This window comes from Lonchura striata, chromosome 2 (genome assembly GCF_050655825.1).
Source record: "Lonchura striata isolate lonStrDom1 chromosome 2, ASM5065582v1, whole genome shotgun sequence".
In the NCBI taxonomy this organism is placed as follows: Eukaryota; Metazoa; Chordata; class Aves; order Passeriformes; family Estrildidae; genus Lonchura; species Lonchura striata.
Genome location: NC_140704.1, coordinates 125,893,650 through 125,912,002, shown reverse-complemented (window position 1 = coordinate 125,912,002; position 18,353 = coordinate 125,893,650). Strand labels below are relative to the sequence as shown.

Below are 18,353 nucleotides of genomic sequence, written 5' to 3'. Positions count from 1 at the left end.
CCTTTAACAAAATTTTCTTTAAAGACTGATGAAAGCTATGCATGACAGCACCATCCAGAACTCTGAAAATACAGCTTTTCGATGAAAACCTGAAATTCATTGCTAATCCTTCTGACAGATGAACACCCACACTCCAAGTACTGTTGAAATTGGATATGGTCTTGAAAAAAGTTCTGTCTTCTTTAACTGTTTCTCTGCCTTCATCCACAGTATAAAATATTGTCTTTACTCCCTTTACCTTACCTAGCCAGACCTAAGCACACTTCCCACTTTCTAGGCCTCACCATAATGCACTTTCCTTGAAGCAGCTTCATTTATGAGTAAAAAAACATAAGTAATTTCTTTCTCATTTTAATCGCTTAAGTATATTTTGAGATGTGATGGAGTAAATATCAGAAGTGTTACATATTCAGATGTAAAAGAAATTAGTCAAGTGTAAATTTCACTATAAGAGGAAAAAACTCCTTGAGTGCAGTGTTTATTGTTATATGGGCTCATTTTCTCATCAAAGCCTCCACTTCCTGAAATGGCTTCAATAGAAGTTAAAATTAAAAAAAAAAAAACCAAAAAAAAAACAAACAAACAAAAAAAAAAACCTCTCTCTACTAAGGAACATAAATTTTATAAAACATTCTGGAAGAATGTCCAAATGTCTCAGTTCCAAAGAATTTCCTAGATTAGAGTCACTTTCTTATTACCAGAGACTTCAAAGAAAAAAAATGTGAATAAAAAATCAACTAATCTCCTACAGCCAGTAGACAAAAAAGAGATCCAAGTGCTAGAAGTCACAGTTACTTGTGTCTCCAGGACCTGCAAAGACAGAAGCCATAAAACACAAATCCAAATCAACGTAGAAATTAAAAGGTTTCCCAATCTCCAGGATCACTTTCATGACCTTTCATAAAAAGAGGGAAAGATATTCCAGGCTCAAGGATGAGGCATCCTGATGAGCAAGAAATCAGGCAAAGGGGGTAAGAGACCTCTGTTGATGAATAAAGAGCTCCTGTCATTACTCAACTATAGCCAAGAAATCCACAGGAGATGGAAGCAGTGTCAGACCTCTTGGAAAGAACATAGAGAGGTTGCCAGAGTAAATAAAAATGAGAGAAGGAAGGCCAAGGCTCTTCAAGAATCTGGTCAAGGACAAGTACAAAATGAAGGACTTGTTCAAATACAACAATAACAAAAGGAAAACTAAGCATAGTGCGGGCATGTTACTAAATGGAGGGGGGCCCTGGTAGCCTGACACAGAGAAGGCAGTTACTGAACACCTTCTTTGCATTGGGTTTCACTGGCAAGACCAGCCCTCAGGGATCTCTGATCTAGGAGACCAGAGTAATGGAATGGTGGCAGGAGAACTTTCCCTTTGTCAAGGTGGATTGTGTCAGAGAACACCTATCCAAACTTGAGATCAACAAGTCTAGGAGCTCTAACAGGATGCATCCACAAGTGCTGAGAGACCTGGCAGATGCAATAGTGAGGTTGCTCACAATCATGTCTGAAAGCTTGTGGAGATCAGTGGTGCCTGAGGACTGAAAAAACATAAATGTCACCCCAGTCTTCAAAAAGCACAAGAATGAGGACCCAGGAAATGACCACAGAGTCAACCTCACCTCAATCCCTTGAAAGGCAATGGAGTACATTCTGGAGACCACCTCTACCAACATGAAGGACGAGGTGATCAGGAGTAGTAAGCACATATTCACAAAAGTTAAATCATGCTTGACCAACCCCATTTCCCTCTATGATGAGCCAAGATGACAGGAGAGCAGTGGATATTACCTACCACAACTTTAGCAAGGCTCTTTTTACACTGTCTCGCACAACATCCTCACAGGCAAACTCAAAAACTGTGAACTTAAGAGATGGGTTGAGACCTGGCTGAACAGTATATCCCAGAGGGTTGTAATCAGTGGCACAGGGTCTATTTTGGAGGCCTATCATAGTGGTGTCCCCCAGGTTTTAATAATGGACCCAATATTGTTTTAACTTTTTTAATAATTACTTGGATGAAGGGGCAGATGTCTCCTCAGGAGTTTCATTGATGACACAAAGCTGGGAGCAGTTGGCAATAGACCAGAGAGAGAGCTGTGCCACCCTTCAGAAGGACATGGACAGAGCACAGAGACAGGCAGAGAAGAACCATCTGAAATTCAGCAAAGGCAAATGCAGGCTCCTGCATCTGGGGACAAGGGTGTCAAAAGACTGGAGCCAGGCTCTTCTTGGTAGTGTCAGGCAATAGGACAAGAGGCAATGGGCAGAAACTGATGCACAGGAAGTTCCACTCAAAACATGAGGAACAACTTTACTGTGTGCATGACTGAGCATTAGAACAGGTTGCCCAGAGATGTTTCTCAATCCCCCTCACTGGAGATATTCAAGAATCATCTGGATGTTATCCTTTGCCATATGATCTAGAATAACCCCGCTTGAATAGGGAGGTGGACCAGTGATCCGCAGTGGTGCCTTCCAACCTTACCAATTCTGTGATTCCATAAATGCTATCCTAATTCCTGACGCAACCACTAGGAAAATTATCTTTTATTTATACCTGACTACTCCAGTAAAGTAAAAATTATACACAGCTTCTAGTAACATGAATACATATGAAATTTCTGAAAACAAATTAAAGATGTGTACAAAAAAATCTCTAAGACTGCAATGACATATCACAGCTTACTCCAAGAAAATTAGCTTAAAGGTATTTTTAAAGGCCAATTCTACAGTTACATGTAGGTGAAATTTGAAGAATTCTGAAGATTTTCTACTGAATTATCAACATGTTTCAGAGATGGGATCAAGAATAGGATGGAGCCACTTTACATTTTTGATACCACCTTGAATTTTGTTCTTCTCTTCCAGTAATAAAAATAGGAGATCCAAATTTCTTTCCTAAACTAATTATTCTAATTGAAGTTATACAAAAAAAAGCTGTGCATCTTAATTTTAAGGATAAAAGACTGTTTATTTTAAAGTTTTTCATGCTAATCCTGTCAGATTAGTTCTAAATATAATGCATTTCATGCACAAAGCAAGCTAAGTGAAACAAACAGGTAAAATAATCTGCCTAAGTATTTAAAATATACCTCTTTACTGGAATACAAATTTTATTTTTGGGCTTTTAATAGCATTCCCTTGTTTCACTTACATGATGGCAAGCTTTGGGCTTCAAACAATGAAAGCATCTCCATAAACATAGATAAGCACCAAAGTTTTCATCTTCATTCAGATCAAATAACACAATGAAGAACTTCAAATACAAAATTAATTAGTGATGTTTAAAATGCCAAGATGCTTGGGATTTTAAAAGAAGCCAGAATAAAAATGGAAGAATATGAAGAGTCACAGCAATCTATTTATTTTACGTCCTACCAGAAGTATGCATTTCTCAGATTTTAACCACAATGTCATTAGTGATATTATAATCTGGCTACTGAAATATATATTGAGCTTTAAGCTTAATTCAAGAAGTTCTTTCACAATACTCACAAAGAGTCAGTATTTTACATATTTAAACTAAGGACATTTCTAAAACAACTCTCTGAAAGAAATGGTAAAGTTGAAAAGAAATCTCTGCATGGTTATAGGCAAGGATCCTTTTGCTTACCAAAGGATGAGTTAAATCTTCAAATACCATTACTTAAAAACATAGGAAATTTCTTTTCATAAACAGGGAGACCATAATTTTTTGAAAAACAGGTGTGTACAGCACCTGATTTTTCATCCATTTATTCCTTCGTCCATGCTCTGATGTGACCAGGTTTCAATGACTTTGCTCTATTGACGTTCCCCACCTCGCACAGCCCCCCAAATATCCTAGGCTAGCTCAGAGGTAAGCAGGCTGTGAGGGGAGGAATATCAGGAGATGGCCAAGATTTCCAAAAGAGGTTCTTACCCCAATACATGTTGGTTCAGCTCTCTTTATTCTGTGGTGTCCAAGTGGAGAGGGGGCAAAAGAGGACGAACAAGAAATGTCAGGGGTCTATATAGACTTTGGACAGGGTGGGCTTCCCTGGCTCTACACCAACCCCACTGGGGCAGGAAGGAGGGGTCCAGGGTTATCTTGATCAGAGTCACAGGGTCCCGGGGAAGGGGAAATGGAGTGCCCATGAGCTCACTGTAACACTCTATCACATTTCCTTGGTAAATACAGGGTACTGAAGGGAGCACAAGAAGATAGAAGTGTACCAAGGCAGCTGATTCCCAGGTCTGACAAGCACTTTGACTGGGAATTGTTTGGTACTACATGCAAGCTAATGCAACTTGTTTATCAAGAAAAAGTATTGCTCACTTTGTCAGAAAACTACCATGAGATCTGTCTTTTGGATAAGGCGTCATCATCAGGGCTGGCTATCTACATTGAGATAGGCACACATTGAAAATATCACAAACTGCTTGGCGGTATGAACCTCCCTGTAACTATTCCTTTTGTTTTGCAGAACACTGCTAGAGTGCACTTTGAAGTTGCTCATGGGTATTCATTCCACACAGAGAAACACAGCAGAAAAAAAACAAACCCTGAAGTGCAATTAGCATGAATGACAGGTTCTCAGCATCAATTATTTTGCTATACAAATCTATTTGAATGGCACCACAACACTTGTTAACACAGGCATTTCTTTCATCAGTATTCTGTTAAAACTAGTGCACTATCAAAGACACACAGATATGGCACTATCAGTGTTTCATAAATGTTCTCAAACACTATCCTGGCTGAAGCTAAAACCCAGCTGGGCAAGTTAAACTGAATGGTAGCAGCAGTTACTGACTCCAGCTGCTGGCTCTTCTACCCCAGAAGATTCCACCACATTTTGCAGCAGGGATGTTGCAGAAAATATGGATCTTATTACTGGTTCTGGTTTACACCATATCACATTTAAATAAACCACAACTAATGCCAGTTTAGCTTTACATACTGGACTACAAATTTTGGAATTTAACCTCTGTCAACACATGGTTCAAGTACAGTGTGGACCTAAACCAATGTTCTGCTTATTGGAGGAGCTGCTGTTTCAGTGAGTCTACCACATCTTAAATTAAAATTCATCAACAGCCAAACATATCACATGAGGTGGGATTAATGTACCCTGAATTTAAACAGTCTCAAAGCAGATACCTACATCTGAGCTAAATATCTAAAAACTTTTTGTAGTTACATAGACAAATAAACATCTATAGAAGGAGATAATTTTAGCCACTCACTTTTAACTGAGATAAACTGTGTGTTGTAGGTTCTCATTTTTCTCTACTAATTAAAGGAGACTGGCTCAAATGCAGACATCTACACCACAGACATCAAAAGCTTTGTGAGATGAATCCCACCATTTGTGTTGCAAGAGTGTTAAATCAAAAATGTGCATTCTCATCCAAGGCACACCAGCAGATGTATTTGAACAAGTCCACCTATTACACTAAAAGGTATTGCAGCAGAACTGTAAAGGCCAGTAGCTCAAAAAACATTTTCCAGTAAAAATAATTAAAAAAAAACCTCAACAGTGGTAACATTTTAATTGGATATATTTTCACATATGTTGGAAGGCAGAAAAAATCATATGGACTGAGACTATACGGAAATTAAAGAAGAGCTAAAATTCAAGCTCAGTAAAGATGGAAAAGTAAGTACAGTGGGCACCACTGAAAGTAAACATTTACCATGGCATAGTATAAATACCTCATTGCTGTATACATTCTAAATATAGGGAAAGAGGTAAAGTAAATACCACAGTACAGTATGGGTATTTATTTACTTTTTAAAGGAATCCACTGTATTAAGACTAATGACACTGAGGAGGAAAAAAAAAGTAAAGATGAAACACAGAATGAGAAATGCCATGAGCAAATATGCCAGAAATACAGTTGAAAAGTAGAAATCACCTGCATGGCACCAACACAGGGAAACAGAAATGTGCTCTTAAAAATTACTTCAAGAGACTAATCCTGACTGTAGTCTATCTAGCCTATTCCACTGAGCCAAATATATGTGAATTATCCACATTTTTATAATTTAAATTAGTAACAGTATTTTCAGAATAATATTTAATTTTATTTCCTTCTGGATTTTGATAATTGTAAGAATAAAGAGGATCTCCTTGGTATGCAACCTAAACCTCCTGCCCTGCCATGCTAGCTGATGTTTTTGTTGTCGCACATCAAGAAATCTCTTTCTTTCCTGTAACTACTTGTAGTTATTTCCCAGATTAACCAAATTCAGCTGCTTCATTCCTTAAATCATCTCATAAATCACATATTCTGTCTTCATAATCAATCTTGTTAGTCTCTTTCATTCTCTCTAGAATGAGTAGACCATTCTTTAAAAATTACCAAAACTGGACATTTCCATTTCAGAAAAATTCCCATCAGTTTCACACATGGACAACTCCTTTTACAGATTGGTGCCCCATATTATTTTTTAAGTCAGTGCAACTCCTGTATCTTTATATTGCAATTTTACCTCTACATTTTATCCCTTGTATTTCACCAGTTTGATTTCTTCCTCATTCCATACCTTGCAGTTAAGGTTCATTAACTGCATTACTTCTACTTCTCAAGTGCTAATTTTGATCCCATTCTTTAAAACAACCCCATCCTGTGCCCACATTTTATATATATATATATATATATGTCCGTGTGTGTGTGTGTGTATACACTGCAGTTTTCAGGTGTATTCTTTGCTCACACAAGTCCTAAGTGTTTAACCAAAACAGAAGAGGCTCTGACACCTTCAATCTTCCACCTGTTTAAAACTAGGTTCTGTCAATTTTCTCACACAAAAACATCAGGGTAGAGAGTGTCAAGATCTTTCCAGAGTCAAAATATGACACCTAACACTTCCCTAACTGTTGGGTCATTAAAAAAGTAAAATGGATTGGTTTGACATGATCTCTTCTTGATGAAGAGCCATTGGCAGTTTTCATCAGCTTGCCTTTCAGTCATGCTTCAGTGAGGCAATTTCACCAGTACAAAGATGCTGAAGGAAGTCCATGAAAACAAATTATAATTAGTACATCTGGAAAGCAAATAATTTGCACTCAACTGAGATACTTACCTCCAGTCATTTGAGTCAGAAAAAAATGTGGTCTCCCCACAGCCTGAGGTCCCTTATGCAGCAGCAAACACAGTAACTCAGGCAAAAACACCAGGCAAAATTCCCTTGGAAATAAAAACCTAATACTAACTACTATTGATATATTCTTTAAGCAAAAGAAAGAAGAGCTAAAACTGCTAAACTTTCATCTACCAAGAAAATTAAGAAAGGCATTTTCTGCTGGAAAACTACTACCTGGCTAGAAGTGAAATGTAAAGAACTTACATGCTACCATGGGGCAGACTGGAGTTTATAGAGCTTTAAACTGGGCAGAGATCCCTGAATAGACCTTGAGGTTTCAGCTACTCTTTTGGAAAAGAGTAAAAAGCAGGAAAACTGTGGCTTTTGCCTGGAAACAGGAAAGTGGTATAAAGCCAAAAATATTGTTCCCAAACACTGAAAAATTGCACCAGTATTTAGAAGTATCTCCTTATTACAGCTTCATGTGTTTGAGCTCTTTGTGTTGAAGATGTAAAACCAGGAATAGGAACCAGTAGACATGACTAATCACGTTTAATTCTCTGTGTACTCTAAGCATGTTAAAAAAACCGTACTGGAATATTCAGCTTTCCAAGGTGTTCTGAAATAGTGCATTTTCTTTCCTACTTTTGAAAAGGAGTGCATTGAGACTGTCTATTAGAACATGACTAAAAATCATCTTTCACTTCTATATTCTATCAGGAATGGAAGAGAAGCAACAGCATGAAAGCTGATCTTGATTTCTCTAGTTTGTCCATTGTCAAATTATGAATTGCATACATTCATTACAAATAGTATTCATGAATATTTATAGCTATTCACAAACTGACCAGAGCACAGGTCCTTACCTCAAATCCTAGTAGCGATTACCAGGTTAAACTCACTGTAACTGATTGCTTTCATACAGCAGTTTTAGACATGTTACACAATTTCCTGGACTTTGAACAGGAATTAGCAATGGTATCTCAAATATGTGTCAAACTAAATGCTTTTAAAAGATGACCACTGTGTTCTGACATAAGTGAATTGAACTTACTGCCAGAAAGCATCCATTGATCATATGTGACCTGGCTCTACTGTCAGAAATATTTTCAAATAAAAACTCAAAAAAAGATTGGAAAATGTACTAAATTAATCCCTGACTACTTGAAGATCCAACAAAGAATTCAGGACAAATCTATTGATATTTATCAGGCAGCCAAATTACGGATTTAACAGCCTCATTTTAAGAGACAGTTATCTTCTTACATAATAAAGTGAAATTTGTCCATCTTTATATTACCAGAGGACAGTCTTTTGCTTGAATCACACTTTTCCTATGATAGTGACTCACACCAAATCTAAGGCTGATTGTATTTACATAGAACAGGATAACTTCATATCTAGCATTTCAGTGAAATAATGTTAAGAAATAAGTATCTTTCCTCAATTAAAAAGAAAAAACTCAGTTGAGGAAGAGTCTGAGACAAATGTCATGAAGATGACAGGCAACAGGGAGCTACTTTTATAAATTTCATTGATCCTTTCTGTGTTTGGTTCAAATTTTGTATTTAAGCTTAGATTCTGCTACTACTGATTAATATTTAATGATCCTCTTTATTCTGGAGACAAAAAAGTTCTCTGACAGCAAAAATAAAAGATGAACAGTGTCTGTCCTGTGTTGCTAATTATTTTATTTTGGGAAGGCTCCCTTAAACTTTGAGACAGTGAGCCTTTTTGCTACTTTCCACTTTCAGTTTCTTTACTTGGAGTTGCTCAGTTGTTATTGGCATTGCATCAATAGAAGTCATACCACTTTTTTTCCTTGGCCACTTGACATCGCACAATCCTTTGCTAAAACTGCCAGGGAGAATAAGAGGGTAAGTCAACGTCACTGTGTCCTTTGATGCAGTCAGTAGCCTTTGAGCACAGGCAAAGGAGCTGAAGCACTTCCACCAATCTTTGAAGTGAAGCAGAAAAGTGGAAAACCAGAGGGAAAGAGGGCAGGTTCACTCTGAATAGAGCTGCTCTGTTCTTGGCATCCAAAGTGCTCTTCAGCTACTTAGGCAATTCCACAAACCAAAGCCCTTGCTCAAAAGGAACAGGAATTGTTTTTAATCAAGCATTCCTGAAGAGTTTTGGCAAGATGGGAAAGATACACTAAACAGAGACATCAAAATGTTTTGTCAGAAAGGTCTAGGAAATTTAAAAGGGCACTTCAGAATAGAAAAATTCAACAAAACATATATGTCCATTACAAGGTCTTCCTTTATGTTTCCTAATGCTGTTTCAATTCTCCTAGGAATACTGCAAAAAAAAAAAAAACAAAAAAAAAAAAAACACTTCATCTGGGAACTTACAGATACACATAGAGAGGAGCTGCTATTTCCTGATTTAAACTGATTGTAGAACCTAAATGCATCACAAAATAGCAATAAAATTTATTCTGATCGCTATTCAGTCACTATGATGCCATGAAAAATCTTTTATGATCACGCAAGAGCTCTATCCACTATGGGTTCATATAGTCCTAAGTCCAATGGTTTCTATTTAATTATAACAGAGGATTGCCTACAGGAAAATTTTAAAAATCTAAATAAGCAATATTTTTAAATTTTTTTCTTCTAAAGTCTTCCTGAAGCTAATGAAATGGAGAGCTTCAAGCTTCCCAAAATATAACGCCCTTCATAGAAGTTATGAATTAGTCATGGTTTGGAAAGGAATTATATAGTATTAGCTCTTTCAACACATCACTAGCAAGGTTTTCAAATTAAGAACTTCAGCGGTATTATACCAAACATTATACCAAATTAAGAACAAATATTTCTTTTTTTCCCCTCAGTGAACAAAATATGGGTGCAACACTGCTGCCAGATAATCATCCAGAATTTTCCTGAAGAAGCACACAGCTATATACAAAATATGTACAGATATACACAGCTATAAACAAAATATGTACAGCTATACACAAATTAATATTCTAATCTGAACTGGTTTTAAAAGCACCTCTAGAACTTTGTAGTTTCCTCACAAGTCTTCTGAAGTAAAACTTTATAGAAGAATGTTATGGGTTTTGCAATGACATCCCTGGTATTTATTGGCAGGATCTGGCCAAAAGACTAGAGATAAAGTAAGCAAAGGCTTCCTTGCCCTATAAGACACTGGTGTCTCCAATTACAGTAATACAAAATGCAGTGCATGGCTCGGGACCAAGAAATACCAGGTTGAAATGCTCTGCTATCTATCAAGCTGAAACCTGAATACTCCTAAGTACAGCAAAGCTACATGCATGGCATGAGGATCTCACATTAAACATTTGACTTCTTTGTCTGGGAAAATATGTATGAAGTCAAGGAATGAATACTGAAAGAATGGTTTAAAAATAGAGTGCATATAAATTCATTAACCAAAATGACTTTTGTGAATATTATTCTTGGTGAATTATTTTATTTTGCAAGCTACAACTGTTAGGAATACAGAGGAATTAACAACTTCTACTATCCAAAGAATAATGACTATTTTTATAGCCTTGACTGCAATGATCATGAAAGAAATAAATTTTCATTAATGTACTCAGATTTACTAAGGTGCACGATTACCAATGAAGTTATTGGGGAACAAGTTTTCCCAATTTCAGTTCATGATACACAACTAATGCTTCCAGAAAAAAAAATATTAGGAGTTCAGGAAGTTTTTTAACTTTTATTAAGCCTTTAAAATTTAGTAAGAATTGGTTAAGATGCAGCAAACCCTTTCTAACTGAATAAGAGGACTACATCTCATGAATCCACATTGACAAGTATATGACAAATCATGATGGTTCCCATTTTTTCCTTACAGGATAGGCCTTTGGCAAGAGAGGATGGGCAGGCACAGGCAGCTCCAGCCCAGCAGAGGACCAGGCAAGGACACCTGAGCAGCTGCAGAGCAGCAGAGCTGCAGCCCCCCTGCTCTGGTCAGACTGAACGGCGCCAGCAGCTCTTGGCCACAGCTCCCGGTATGTCTCTTCCTATGGATGTACCCCAAGTGCACACATGGTGTGAAGGCCACGCTGGTGGAACAGCCCGGGGGGACACGCTGAAAGCATGACACAGTGCTCTAAGCTCTGTTCAGGTGCTTTAGAAGGGGAGCAGGGAAACCTCATTCCTCTCTCCTCTCTTTCCAGTGCTGTTAAATTCATGTGCGTAACAAAAAGAAAATGTTCCTTCCATCCTTCTTTAAAAAGAAGCAATCCAGATAAAAAAATATACAACATGCATTTGCCATGCATCTTTATAACACACTGTTCATCATAACATCAAAAAAAGAATTTTTTTTTCTATTTAAATCATAATGTCAACAACCCAAAAACTCTCTCAGCTTTGAAGGAGGAGGTCTAGGAAAGAATGATCTAACATGCAGTCATAAGGTCATATAAGGCCACTGCAGAGGAGTTTAACGAATTTTTGCAATACTGTTCCCTACAGAGGAGCTTATGGATATTCTCACACCACAATTCTTCCATACAGAAAAAGAAAGAGAAGGTGAGGTGGAGGATATAAATCAGCCTTAAGAAACAAAATCCTCAACTGAAAATACTGACAGCATCAAATTGCCAGGACCAAACAATATCCTTCAAAAACCTGGAAGAACTTGCTCATTATACTTCTAATTGCTGTGTAGTACACGATCTCTCTTGTTATCACATTAACAAAAACCAGCACACGGTTGATAATGTTTTTAAAAGCTTCTAGAAGATCCTGAGAAACCACAGACTAAAATCCAATTTCCACTGGGCTGATTTTATAGGATAAGTTAAAAAAATATGAAATATATAGACAATTACTCGCACATATATTGCACCTTGAAGGTGTCAACAAAAGGGTTAAGCACAGTTAAGTTTTCCACAGAGTTCCTAAGTTAGTTAAAAATTGACAAACAAATAAAATTAAGCTATCATAACATAAAGGAAGAAGTGATAAATGACAGCAAAGGGATTTAAGAATACAAAATCATTTTTCGGTTTCCTCACAAGATGTGTCCATGGTCTCTGAAGCACATTTTCTCCACAATAGCCCAAGAAAAGAGAATGTAATAGAGTATTCACTATTTAAGATAGGTAAAAACAAGATAGGAAAAAATAAAATATAAAGACAGGACACTCCTTAATGCTAAGTGATTGGAAGACAAAATTATTTATAGCATTCAAAGTGAATGAATACAAAGTAATAGGAACATTGCTGGACATAAAAGCCAAATATATATACACAGTAGTGTAGTAAATGACCTCATAGCACATTAGAAAGATCTTGAAGTCATTGTGAATAACTCTATGAAACATGTCAGCTGCAGGACACTAGGTCAAAAAGTAAAAGAATGTTAGAAATTATTAGGGAGAGAAGAAAATAAATACAACTATAACAATTTGCAGTATGCCATAACTATCCACAGTTTGATTTGTCCCCTTTACATTAAAAGGAAAATAGAAGAACCATAGCAAAATGGAACAGCTTTTCAGACAAAACAGTTTTCAAGTAAAGGAATTAGAATTGTTCAGCTCAAAGCCTTGTGATCACTGAGGAAATAATTATTTCTCACAATAAAGAAAAACGAGGAATCAAAGAGAAGGCCAAGTTTAAAGGAAAACAAATATACTTTTTCACCCACTGCATAATTAAATTTATAGAGCTCTGCAAATTGATGCCATAGATTCAAACAATACAAGTGGACTCAGAAGCTTTCAGATTCATAAAGAAAATTCCATGTGACAATATTCCATCTGATGCAAAAAGTACAACAGCAGATTGAGGAAGTCCCTAAGCTGCTGTTTGCTGGAAGCTGGAGTGCTTCATTGCAGAAGTTTCTCTTTTCACATGCTTTATTCTTATCCTCCTATCTTAGGAATCCATTACTGCTCACCACCAGAGACTCAGTACTTGGGAAGATGAACTTTTCATCCAGTAAGTTCAGCCAGAGAGCCATGAGAACACTTTGTTCATTAGACCTTGCTACTGAATCTTACTGCACTGTAACTTTAGGTCTCTGAACTATGACAGCCCAGTAATGTTTGCTTTTTCAAAGCACATGGAAAGAGTGTACAGCTCAGTAATGCAATTTTTTCATTTTCCTTGGGGTTTTTGGGTTTGGTTTTGTTTGTTTGTTTGTTTTGGTTTTGTTTGTTTGTTTTTCTGGGATTTTTGTTTGTTTTTAATAGAACCAAGATCTTATGCTGCAGACCTTCTCTCAAAGGTAAGGCTGGACTTTAAGTGAATAACAAAACCAATAGCTCCTACCCCATGTGGTTCTCCATCCCACCCATTCCTTTGTTATGTATTCCAATGTTCTTTTATCAGCACCAGTACTCATCTGATTCTGCCACACAGGGAGGTAGTGTCATGACTCAGAATGAAAAAAAAATTAAATTACATTTTTTTAAAATAAAATCTGATTCTTTAAGTACTTGAATCAGTCTCATCATCAACTCAGGAGTGTTCCATTGGCAGGAGCAGGACAGAGGCACTTCAGCCAGAGCTGCCTTTTAGGCTGGAACATCTTAGGTAACCCAACAGTGCAGTGAAAGCATGCAGCCCCCACATACTTCTCCCAGCTCCAAGCACTCTTAGATGTCATAAACTTGTCAACTATATCACAGATTTATAGAGATACAGGTTTATCAGGGAGGCACCTGAACCTTGCTAATCTCCATTCAGGTTCAGTGAGACATAAAACTTCTCTCCCCCAAGCAGAACTAGCTCTCTTCACAAGGATATACTGATACAAAGGGCAGTTTTCAGGGACATGACTGTGCCAATAGCAGGAGATCTGTTTGCCTGTATTAATAAATCCTGTTTGTCTATATTAATAAATCAAATGTATACAAAAGTATTTCAGCTGCACTCATCTATCTCACTAAACATCAGGCAAGCATTTACATGGATGGTTTCCCTTTCCTGGAGCACTAATAATTATATTTCTAAGCACTGAAAGGAAAATCTCTGAGTACCATAAAAATAAAGGTGCAAACAATCAGCAGTTCTGTCCTTTCCTTGTTCTGTTCAAGCAGCATGTGGTTCCCACTGTCTTCTAAACCCTCCTCTCTCCATTCCCAATACCAACTCTCACCTGCTTCCTCTAAATACACTCTTCCTCCCCACTTACTAATAGGTTTAGACTTTTCAAATAGCCTCTTGGCAAAGGTTTGTGTTCTTAACCTCCTTCCATAAGCTTCTGATCCAAATCACAGTCACAGGTCTTAGCTTAACCATCTCTATTTCTCAAATGCTCTTTCTCTCCACAATGATTTCTCAACACCTTCTGGACCACTCAGGCCCTCTCCACACCCTTCTCATGGGTCCCTGTCCCTCCACAGCATCTATCTCTCTGCCCACACACTTTACACAGACTCTTTGCCTTCACAGATCTCAAACCTTTGCCTATCCTAATCCCTCATTCTTTTGGATATTACACCAAAATTGAGTCCCACCCTCTTGAAAGCTGCTGCCTTGTTCTGAGTAACATCCTTGATGTTAAAATTGGGTAATTGCTTTTCCATGCTACTTGTACTCTCTGGCTCAGGCATCATTGGAAAGCACAGAAAAAACAACAAAACCAAAAAAACTTGTTCCAGATGTAGACCTAACACACAGTCGAAGCCCAAGTGTGTGCAGTGCTGGAGGAATCTTTGAATAAAGCTGTCAAAAACCTTACTTCTGTGAGGATATCCAAATTCTTCTTTCCAAGATATATAACACAGGCAAATGCAGTATGGCATTACGAATGGAAAAAGGTGCATAACTACAAATCACCTACATTTTCACAGAATCTCAAGAAAAAGTCTTGCAGTATTTTAACAAGGGAAAGCAACAGTTGTCCCAATTATTATTTTACAAAAAAGCTTAATAGCTTGTTCTTGAGCTTTCCAGAAAAAAGTCAGCCTGAGTGACTGGGAACAAAATGTTAACCTCTGTTGTAGCAAAGTGTGAAGAAGTCACAACAGGAAACAAAATTCATGAATATGTGGAGACAATTTTAACTGAGCAGGTTAAAGGGGTTTCAGGTATTATCATTTTTCTGAGATGATATGTGGCAATACCTCCTGTGATTCCATGAACTAATTCTCTGATGGCTCTTAGTCTAATACAGTAACACTCACATAGGTAAGCTTAAGTTAAACTGCCTTTAATGAGGGATGGACTAGAGAACCTTTAAAAGTCCCCTCCAACCCAAATCATCCTATGGTTGTACTGATGGTTTAAGCAAGCATGGTTTCTCCAGGACCCATATATGCTTTGTTCAAACAGATGTCCAACCTGAAAGACATCACTCCAGTCTAGGAAAGATATTTTGATCTGGAAGTGTGTTAATATAAACCTCTGTCATGGAAAGTGTCAAGAAACCTGTACAATATTTGATACAACTCAACCTATACCAAAACTCTTTCTCTGGTGCATGAACCAGAGAAAGATAAGCCAACAATATACCATGTGGACAGAGGAAAAAAGTGCAGAAAAAAGAAAAGTTGCCCATTTTTGTCAAACCTCTAGACTTCTTAAAAGCTCTAATGTCCTGATTTCATCTACTTAGCAAGAAGAGATAGAATTAGCCTTGAACTATGGCATAAAAACAAAGTTCAGAAACATGTGACTTAATGCCACTAATAATAATCTAAATATAGAGGCTTCTTAAAGAAAAATAATAATCAGAAATTACATTATTAATTTGAATACAGAAGTATACAGCACTCCAGTAACATGTGCCAACTTAAATAGAAGACTTTCTTCTTGTAAGACCTTCATTTTGCTCAGAAATTCCATCCTAGAAGCATGGGAAAGAAAACATACATGCTATCTTGAAATTTCATAGTTCAGTACTCTTCTCAGATGGTAACTTTTTAGGCCACAATTACAATCACCTTTATTGAGTACTGTAATTTTGGAAACTGGCCCCTAACTGAAGAAGTCATTTAAATTTAGGAGAGCTATACAAGATTAAACACATTAATGTAAGTAGAGCATGACACTTGATCCACAAACAGGCATTTTTATCTCACAGTTCATACCTGTACAAAAAAAAAAAAAAAAAAAAAAAGACAAACAAGTCACAAGTTTTAAATAAGAAAACAAGCAAACTAAGACTGAAAGTATGCTGTTTTATAAAGTGATAGCAACTATTCTAAGAACATTTTTTTCTGCATGTCACTATCCGTTTTTCCTTACCATATATTCCATATTGGAAGCTGGTGGATACACCTGACCCCGTAATTTATTATGAAGATCCAAGATACTTTGCATATCACTGTCTGTGATAGCCCTTTTCCCTCTCTGCTTGGCGATCCACCACTCACCATCTTCATCCATGTACTTTTCCAAAAGTTCCTCTAAGAGCGTGGCATTGGGAAGAACCATTGCAGAAACTGCTTGAGCTATGAATAGCAAGGTAGTTACTCTGAGCCATTCCTGTACTACATACTTCATGATGAATGATCTCAAAATGCTCAGGAGTTAACTCCAAGACAAAGTCTTTCTTCCAGGTTTGCTGGCTGTAAATGCATAAGAGAGAGTAATGTAATTTGTAAACTGAAGGACTGGCCTGTATGGACTTACTAAGCAACTAAATCTCTAGTTCACACAGATTTTGTAACTGTTGTTCTAGGGGGAGAAAGCAGGATGCTGCGTTTTTTACTCTAAAAGTGCACACTGTTGATTTGGGAAGATAGCTTATCTTCAGCCTTATGACTTCAGTTTGTTCAAGTGGTTTTATATATTACATTGACAAGCACATTTCAATGCCTGCATGCAAAAAGCATGCTTTTCATATCTACTTAAAAGGAGCCAGACATCAATGAAGATTAGACTGTAGATAAGGTCTTCCAGTATTGAAACTTAACAAAAGAAGGTTAAAGGATTCCAGTCATTGCCAAAGTGTAAACTGAAATCCACAATTAACTTGATACAAAGTATGCCCTCTTAGTGAATTTCAAAATATGACCTTGATTACAGCTTTTGTTTTACGACTTCCACGATTTCCAAAACCCTAATGAAGCTAAATGTGTTCAACGGACACGAAAACAGGGGAGACGGTGTTTTTCTAGTCACTAAGCAAAGGAAAGCACTGAAAACTCTCAGAAAGAGTAGCACCGCTTCCAAGAATGCGATATTCCAACAACGGCTCCTACACGACTGAGCGCTTTAGGCAGGACAGCCGAGGTCGCTCCTCAGCCTGGGTGAGTGCGCGAATCCCGCCACGCCGGACCCAGCCCGTGGAGGGAAACACAAAGAGGCGCAGGGCAGAGCGAGCCGAGCGCTCCCCAGCGCCGCCGCCCCGCCCGGCCCCGCGCTCCGAGCGCAGCCGACCCGACCGCCGGGCCTGCCGCCGCCGCCCGTCCTCCCGCGGCCGCGGGGAGGATGCTGCGGGGAGGACGCTGCCCCCGCCACTGCCCTTACCCCTCCGGCGGCGGCTGCCCGCTCTCCCCGCAGCCAGCTTCGCTCCGCCGCCCGCCTCCTCTCGCCACGCCCGCGCCGGGCCGGGGGCTGCGGGCACGGCCTCGCCCCGCCGGCTGCGGCGGAGCAGCGCTGGGAGCGGCGCGGTCGTGTCCAGCAGCGGAGCCGCCGCCGCAGCCTCCCCCGCCCGCCTCCGGGTCGCCACCACCGCCCCGAGTCGCTCCACGCTTCTCCCCGCGGCTCCCGCCCCGCCGGGCATTTATCGCGGGCGGCCGTGACGTGCGGTGGACACCCCTCCCCGGCATCCCGCGGGGCGGGACGGCCGCGCTCCGGGCACCGCGCCCGCCCCTGGCCCCGGCCCCCGCACCCTCGCCCGGCACCGCCATCGGCACCCGGGGGCGATACCTGGAATCCGGCGGGCAGCCAGGGCTCCGCAGCCTCAAGAAAAGCTGGCCGCGGTCCTGCAAAAGCTATCGCCAAGTCGAGGGGGGCCCCGTCCCCGACCGCCTCCATCCTTGGCAGCAGGCAAGAGGATGCTAAGCCGGCCTGCTCCTGCTGAGACACAGGAAAGAGTAAAAGCTGTGAGCTCCGCAAAAGTCCTGAACATGTGAATATGCCTGGAGGTATCGGGACAGGAATTTTATTGTGGATTCAATACAGCCACATGAGACTTCTCTTCACAAAGTAGAATTTAAAAGTTTGTAACCGCTCATTCTGTGCCAAGCAAGAATAGGCATCAGATACATACTTTTTGTTGTATTGAAGTCTTCTAGACTGAAATTTTTTTGCAAGCTGATGGGGTTGACATTTCATTTACTTAGTATAATTTGTTATATTGAGCTAACGGCTGAATTGACCAACTTCCAGTCTTCACAGGACTGCTGTATCAGCTT

General features: G+C 39.0%; 1 protein-coding gene across 2 annotated transcripts in view; it reads right to left on the bottom strand.

Annotated features, from left to right (window-relative positions):
* CRISPLD1 (cysteine rich secretory protein LCCL domain containing 1) overlaps positions 1-17,694 on the bottom strand; it is a 38,520-nt gene extending 20,826 nt beyond the window's left edge. The window contains exons 1-2 of one of the 2 annotated variants that reach the window (XM_085572264.1): positions 17,464-17,694; positions 16,365-16,559 (exon numbers count right to left, since the gene is read on the bottom strand). In XM_085572264.1, the coding sequence (XP_085428390.1) occupies positions 16,365-16,373 (9 nt within the window). In that variant the 5' untranslated portion in view covers positions 16,374-16,559; positions 17,464-17,694. Of the gene's footprint in view, positions 1-16,236; positions 16,560-17,463 lie in introns of both variants that reach the window. The other variant, XM_031504041.3, reaches the window with a different exon arrangement.
* Positions 17,695-18,353: the final 659 nt, after the last annotated feature.